Source organism: Salvelinus sp. IW2-2015, unplaced genomic scaffold (assembly GCF_002910315.2).
Source record: "Salvelinus sp. IW2-2015 unplaced genomic scaffold, ASM291031v2 Un_scaffold1113, whole genome shotgun sequence".
NCBI classification, from domain to species: Eukaryota; Metazoa; Chordata; class Actinopteri; order Salmoniformes; family Salmonidae; genus Salvelinus; species Salvelinus sp. IW2-2015.
In genome coordinates this window covers 318345-325794 of record NW_019942732.1, presented here as the reverse complement: position 1 = coordinate 325794, position 7450 = coordinate 318345, and the positions used below count along the sequence as shown (strand labels likewise).

General features: G+C 39.0%; 1 protein-coding gene across 1 annotated transcript; it reads right to left on the bottom strand.

Annotated features, from left to right (window-relative positions):
- Window positions 1–744: 744 nt before the first annotated feature.
- comta (catechol-O-methyltransferase a) lies at window positions 745–7086 on the bottom strand. The gene is made up of 6 exons (XM_024137129.2): window positions 6684–7086; window positions 2818–2989; window positions 2533–2650; window positions 1932–2125; window positions 1636–1767; window positions 745–1526 (listed from the first exon to the last, which is right to left on the bottom strand). The coding sequence occupies exons 2-6, from the start codon at window positions 2986–2988 to the stop codon at window positions 1347–1349; spliced, it is 795 nt and encodes a 264-aa protein (XP_023992897.1). The 5' UTR covers window position 2989; window positions 6684–7086; the 3' UTR covers window positions 745–1346.
- Between the last annotated feature and the right edge of the window lie 364 nt (window positions 7087–7450).

Here is a 7450-nt window from a genome sequence, read left to right as displayed (position 1 = left end):
TAGATATTTCTGTATTTCATTTTCAATACATTTGCAAGCATTTCTAAAAACATATTTTCACTTTGTTATTATGGAGTTTTGTGTGTATATGGGTGAGAAAAACAATCAATTTTATTGATTTTGAATTCAGGCTGTAACACAACAACATGTAGAATAAGTCAAGCGGTATGAATACTTTTTGAAGGCATTGTAACTGACCCGATGTTTCTGTAATGATGAATTCTGTAATGATCCTAGGATGTACATGTTGTTTAAGTTAGAGATGTAAAATGTAGGTTTGGCAAGGTATTCGTCTGAGCACGACCCATCCTTTGCGATGTTAATAAAGACATTAATTGTATTTAAGCATTTGTCCTTTGTTCTCAATATCTTCATTACCATCACAACTCCAAACCCTTCATTACAAAGATGGGTTCAAAATAATCTGAGTAAAATCCATCATTAAAAATATGAATGTTCAGCAAATCTTGCAAGTATTAAACAATTGATGCCTGACAAGCAAGGTTTACAATTGATAAATTCAATTATAGGGCAGCAGGTAGTCTAGYGGTTAAGAGCGTTGGGCCAGTAACCAAACGGTTGCTGGTTTGAATCCCCGAACCAACTTGGTGAAAAATCGACCGATGTGCCCTTGAGCAAGGCACTTAACCCTAATTGCTCCTGTAAGTTGCTCTGTATAAGTGTCTGCTAAATGACTAACATGTAATATACAACAATTTTACAAAATGTGAAGCATAAAGAATATAATGTAAAGCACTGCATTTTACTGTCATCACATCAGAAATATGGTAATAAGATGACTTCCTGATTTTGTTCATCTTGGTTTGACTCCTATTACACAACACTAAGTAGTTTTAAATCGTCAAATAAAGGCTTTGTGAATAGGGACAATACACCCGCCCTTCCTTTTGTGCTCCACTCTGGCAGACGGAAGGATACAGAGAGCTCCATTCAATTAAACCCACATTGCAGTATTTACGCAGTAGTGTCAAAATGGTGCTGGGTCCTCTAAAAGTAGCAGGTAGGCCTTCCTTACAGATAGGTCAGTGCTATCCGGAATCCTTGGGATGTCCCTACCATAAAATGTAACTCTAACATTAACATTAACATTAACCATAACCCTTACCCAACCTTAACACTTACCTTAACCATAACCATTTTAAATGTCAACTTCAATGGAGCAGGGACTTCCCAAGGATCCTAATTGCACAGACCCTTTCAGATAGATGTTTTGTTTTCACAGTGCCACTCAGTGTGTACATGGGCAGTAGGTAAGTAAATAAAGATACTGGATAAACATAGGTGCGGTAGGTGTTATTGAATGTGAACCAAGGCCTGTCACGTCTTTATCCCAAGAACACAGATTTCTCCAGGCCATCCTCCACTTTAGTGTACTCCAGGTGGGATTTGAAATATTTGCTCTCGTACCGAGGGCTGTTTCTGACATACTCCAAGTAGTCAGGGGTTCCAGGACAGATCACATTGTCTGCTAGCAGTATGGATCCTTTCCTCAGCAGCTGACACTCCTGACGAAAGACGCAAAGGAACAAGGGAAGAATTGGCTGCTGTTCATTTTCATGCAAAGTAATACAGTACATGTACAGGGTAATTGCAGACATATACAGCTGTTTTTACCTCTAGAAGTTTGATATCAGGCAGGTAGCGGTCTTTCCAGTGGTCCAAGAAGACAAAATCAAACGTTTTAATCCCAAATAGCTCCTGCATCTTGGGGATTAGATCTCCTGAGGCTCCTTCCACCAGACAAATCTGCCAAAACATCATGGGAGTTTTAATAAAATAAATATGATTGACTCTGTCTACTGTATACCTGTTTGGAATTCAGTCAACACACCAGAGCAATGTTTAAGCATACATAAAGACCACAATGTGTGTTCTATTCAATTCAGCCCATCTGTCCATAGCACCCTCACCTTGTCCTGGAGCCCAGAATACTCAATGATCTGACGAGCCACAGCGGCATAGTCTGGGTTGAACTCCAGGGTAATGAGCTTGGTGCCAGGGGGCAGCAGGCGGGCAATACGAACAGTGGAATAACCACAGTACGTACCCAGCTCCAGGGCAGTGGATGGACTAACCTCACACACCACAGAGTCCAAGATGGCCCCTAAATACACAGACAGGACAATAATGTGACTAATATAACTACACAGTTCTTTATGTAGTTTCCTAGATAACATACAGAATATTACCACATACCAGTATATATTCAAAAGTAACCTGTTATTTGACTGACTGTGCTTGTGGCATGTGCTTCTGGCACGTGTGTGTGTGTGTGTGTCAAGTACCCATCTATGCATGTGCAGTCATGCAGATGTCTTATTGACCCAGAGAAACTGTACATTCATGACTGAGCTGGGATAAGTCTTAAGGCTATTCTCTCACGAAACAAGATAGACTTGTAGAGGGAGGGAAGAATCCACAGGTCAACATTCAAGAGAGTGTGTAAGAACACACTGAGAGAGGAGGCAACCAGGAAATGCATGTGAAAGCAGAACACAAGGTGTACAATACCTTTCTCATCTCCCACATTCATGGCCCATTCAGAATGCCTGCAGAAGTAATCGATAGTAGAGATGACACTCTGAGGGTCTCCTTTGATTGCCTTCTTCTGAACTGCTCTCAGAAGACGCTGGGCATCAGAGGGAGAACGAGGGTTTTAGTGAGAAGAAACAAAGAACCAGACCAGAAGAAACTTCTGATATTAATACAGGGGAACTTTTCTTTTCTGCATTAAAAAACGAGTGAATGTAACTCAGTAAACATGAGTTCCAAAGGGTGAAAGGTCTGAGAGGTCACCTGGGGTCGGGTGGATCGGGTGAGGATATTGAGTGCCCTCTCTACAATGGTGTCGTGCCAGAGCAGGGCCCACCATGCATTGTACTGCACAGCTGCAGGGATCAGCCAGGAGTACAGGACATACAGAACAGCTGCTCCGCCACAGCACGAAGCCAGGAAAGACAGCAACATGCTGGGGAGGAAAAGACCAGACACACTGTTATAAGAGAGCACACTAGGGTACTGTTTCCCTATGTTTGTCCTCAGCAGGCCTCTGTAGCGACAACACTATAATAATATGTTGATTCAACCTACATTTGTAAGGCAACTAGCTGCAATAGGATTGTGAGTTTGCTCAACATTTGAGAATATAGCAGAACCAACATACAGCATACAGTGTGTGCAAACCTGTCATCAAGGCAAAGGGTGGCTATTTGAAGAATCTCAAATATAAAATATATTTTGATTTGTTTAACACTTTTTTGGTTACTTCATGATTCCATGTGTTATTTCAGATTTTGATGTCTTCACTATTATTCTACAACATAGAAAATAGTCAAAATAAAGAAAAACCCTTGTATGAGTAGGTGTTCTAAAACTTTTGACCAGTAGTGTATATCATAAGGCCTTTCTTTGAAGGTCTAGTTACACCCTAACGCAGTGGTCTGAAACTCCTGGTTTACAGGCCACCAAGCCTGCAAGTCACATTATGCTGGCTTGCAAAGTGATGTGTAACTCCTATTGGAATCCAACCAGAGTGAAGATATACAACAATTGAACATTTTAAATCACCCGCAACCCGCATTGAGAATGACTGCCAGGGTAGGGATGATTGATTATGATTATTGAGACTACCTAAATCATATAAACTGGAACAGCCATCTCAGTAACACATGGAAAAAGTCAAACTACTAATAGATTGGATTATTTTAGAAAAATGTATGTTATTTATGTTCCATAAGATTAATCAACCAATGCAAAAACACAGGTATTGAAACAAACAATTATAAAAAATCAACCTGCAATAGAGCATGCTCTGGGAAATATGATAATGTTGGGCGTTGTTTTGAGCAAACATACATTTGCAATTTTACTCAACAAGCAGAGTTTGTTGATTTAACGTACAATTGTAAGGCAACCAGCTTCAATAGGATTGTGAGTTTGCTCAGCATTTGGCCATGTAGCTGAACCACATACAGTGTTGCCTAACCTTCCAAAGGCAAACATGAATTTGTCATTTTACGCAACAAGCTTTTTCAAATTCAGCTCACTTCGAGCAGAGTTTGTTGAGTAAACAACACATTAGTTCAAATTCTTGTCCATTTGAAGTAAACTCAACTCCCAGAATAGCGCTGATTAAGCAATTGGTTAAGTTGGCTTTTTTTTTTCTTCTACAGATACAACCTCAAAATGGGTGGAAGACAAACAAAAAAAGGGTAAAGTCATGACTTTTTGAAAAGGGCACTGGCCTTTGTAGCAGAGTGAATCCAACTTCATGGTGGTGCAACATGTATAGTCAAGATGAACAACATGCTAGTAAAGATTACTACAGTACTGTGCATGAAGATAATAGACAGTCTTATGAAGATAGACAGCCTCATGAATTATGCATATCATAAATAAAACCCTATTGGCATTGAATAGTGCTTCACTGGTGTTTGGTTAATATTTTGCATCTCCTCCTATTAATCCCGACAGTACACGACCCATATCAAATCATAAATAATTTCTAATAACCCTCTGTAGACCCAATTAAATTGGGGCGGCAGGTAGCCTAGTGGTTAGAGTGTTGGGCCAGTAACCGAAAGGTTGCTAGATAGAATCGTCGAGCTCACGTTGTTGTTCTGTTGTTCTGCCCCTGGACAAGGCAGTTAACCCACTGTTCCTAGGCTGTCATTGTAAATAAGAATTTGTTCTTAACTGATTTGCCTAGTTAAATAAAGGTTAAATATGAAATAGAACTAAAATATCAATTTCAAATGAAACTGCTGCTGGAAAGTTAGAAAAATGTGTAATGCACCACAGTCAGCTCTTTCCTTGCATGTGAAGGAAATGGTGCAACTGTTTTGCTTGGGACTAGATGTGCTGTTTCTGCACGTATTGTGTGAAAACTGGCTTAAAGCCCAGGGTTAAGAACTGTGTCACAGTAAAGTCACAATAGGGTCATTCTTGAATTGCGGTGGTAAATGCTGTCCCTTGACTTTGACACCATGTAAAAACACTTTAAAATGACAAAAACATTTCAAATAATACATTCTCTGTTTTATTTAACTGTTATTTAAAACATATGTAAGTCCTTTTTACTGCAACACATCTATTTGTATGCATTGTAAAAAACTACTGGGGGCTAGCAGGTTGGTTTGTCCCACTGGTGATGTGAAGAGGTGTGGTGACATATTTTGGGGATATATATATATATATATATACTATTTTGAAGGCTAGACAGTGAGGAAACATATTTAATATATTGTATATATATCAATAAAAACAAAGGCTATTAAAATACTGTTTTACTAGTATGATGTGTCCCTCGGTTTTATGTCATTAGTGTTACAACCTTAAAAATCACTGAATACAAAGATATGTAAGGACCTTGACCATTCTCTCCGGTGGCAAACTGTTATCTGAGGAGGGGTCTACAAAGAAAATGATTAGCTAATCACACCCTTTTAGTATGTCATAAATGTGAGGGTTCCATTGATAAGTGGTGAGTCTAGTGTCTCTTTGTGTTAGTCAATTTAAATGAAGGGAAATAACATTGTGAACAAAATTATTAATCATATCACTTTAGTAAATTATTTTGAAAGGCTTGATGACCTTAAATTTGAGCATTTGTTGCATCCGTTTCAGAAAAATCTAATTTTCCTAAAATGTGTTAAAKGTATTGCAATCATTTGTGTTATTACTTCAAAATTGAACAGATGTAAATCGAACTAGTAAGGAAATCAAATTGTGCTCCTATTGCAATATCAGGGTTTGGCCAATATAGAACAACAACGCAACATGTTGACAAATTAGTCCCACTACAACCCTCCCTAATTAGTAGGCAGCAATACACTTTGGACCGGAGTTTCCTTTCAGTTGTTGTTGAGGACTTAAGAGCCCACGTCTTCAAAAGAACAATAGAGGTGCCTGAGAAATGTTCACACGGTGAATTAAAGACGCTATCACCCACTGGGCAAAAAAACATGTTGAATCAATGTTGTTTTCATGTAATTTCAACAACAAAGAAATCTATCAACATAAGGACATTTCGTATTTTTTCACCCAACTTTTAAYCTAAATCCAATGACATGGGGACATTTGTTGTTGATTTCACAACTCAAACAAATATTAATTGAAAATAGACATTGAACTGAGCAGGTAGATGAGATAGCAACAATAGCATAAGCAGTAGCAGACAGACGGCTAGGAATCTGTCAGCTGAGACAATATTAGTTTACACACGGATAATAAAGCATGTGATGATTTTATCCTAATCTCTTTGGCGGAGGTTGAAGTCATGTTCAAGCTTCATTACATGGCCAAGTAAAAATATTTAGCTCTGCAAATTACCAAGAAAAAATATATATTTCATGCAATATCAAATATATCTATATTTATTATATACATATGAATTTAAGTAATTCTACACTAACATATTATACATGTTCTCAGATGTCAGTAAGCCCTCTTATTTCAGGTCATGGCAAAGCACCACAAACAATACTGTTATTGTGGTGGGGGGGGAGTTTCAAGTTAACATTTTTCACATTTTCTAAACAGCAACACACACACAGAAAGCAATCTCACCATGGCTTTTCATGGAATTTAACACAACAAAGAAAGGACAGACAAACTGTTGAACATAATTCTGAAACATAATTTCCAATAGAGCCATATCTTACGTCCTGCTGATGTCTCCACGCTCAGAGCTGCTTCTCCACAACCTCTTATCCTTTGTTGCCTATTTCCCCTTTAAGTCCCTCACCACACTACGGGGCACGCTCCTCTCTCACTCTCTCTCTTCCTCTCGCTCTGTACTCTCTCGCTATTACTCTCCCAGGCAGCTTTGACGTGAGCTGAAAGGAATGTGCAGCTTTAGGTCAAACTGCAGAGCTTGGCTCAGTTGCACACACACAGTGACATAGCATAAGCCCCAAAACACACCCACACAAAGAGAGAAAGGCTAATCAACAGCCAACTGGGCAGAGTTTTAAATCCCTCTTTAGCCAATCATGCAATAATTCTATCTCTCTCTTTCTTCCTCTTGCCATGCTCCTCTCTCTCTCTGTTATCCTATCCTATCTTTCTCTTTCTTCCTCTTGCCATGCTCCTCTCTTTCTCATCCCATCTCTCTTTTTCTTCCTCTTGCCAAGCTCCTGTCTCTCTCTTCCTATCCTATCTCTGGCTTTCTGCCCCTCCCCCTCTCCACCCTCCCCTTACTACAGTAATTCACACATTCTGTAAAATAGATCAAGAGAGAGCAGCAGGAGAACTACACCCTGCATGGACGGCATTTTGTCACACTCAGGATATGCCTGAATGGAAAGAGCTTGAATAACACTTCATTATTACAACAAAATGAGAAGAAAAGAAAAACAGTCTCGAAACATAAAATATGAAAACATGGTTAAAATAGAATCAATAATGGCAGTTGGGCAGTGGGAATGGC

Bases quoted from the DNA above. Each gene is read 5' to 3' on its own strand.
- comta (XM_024137129.2), bottom strand. From the start codon at position 2,988: ATGTTGCTGTCTTTCCTGGCTTCGTGCTGTGGCGGAGCAGCTGTTCTG. The intron at 2,651-2,817 runs GTGACCTCTCAG...TCTGATGCCCAG, and splicing joins CCCGATCCACCCGACCCCAG to CGTCTTCTGAGAGCAGTTCA. The intron at 2,126-2,532 runs GTATTGTACACC...CTGTGTATTTAG, and splicing joins GAATGTGGGAGATGAGAAAG to GGGCCATCTTGGACTCTGTG.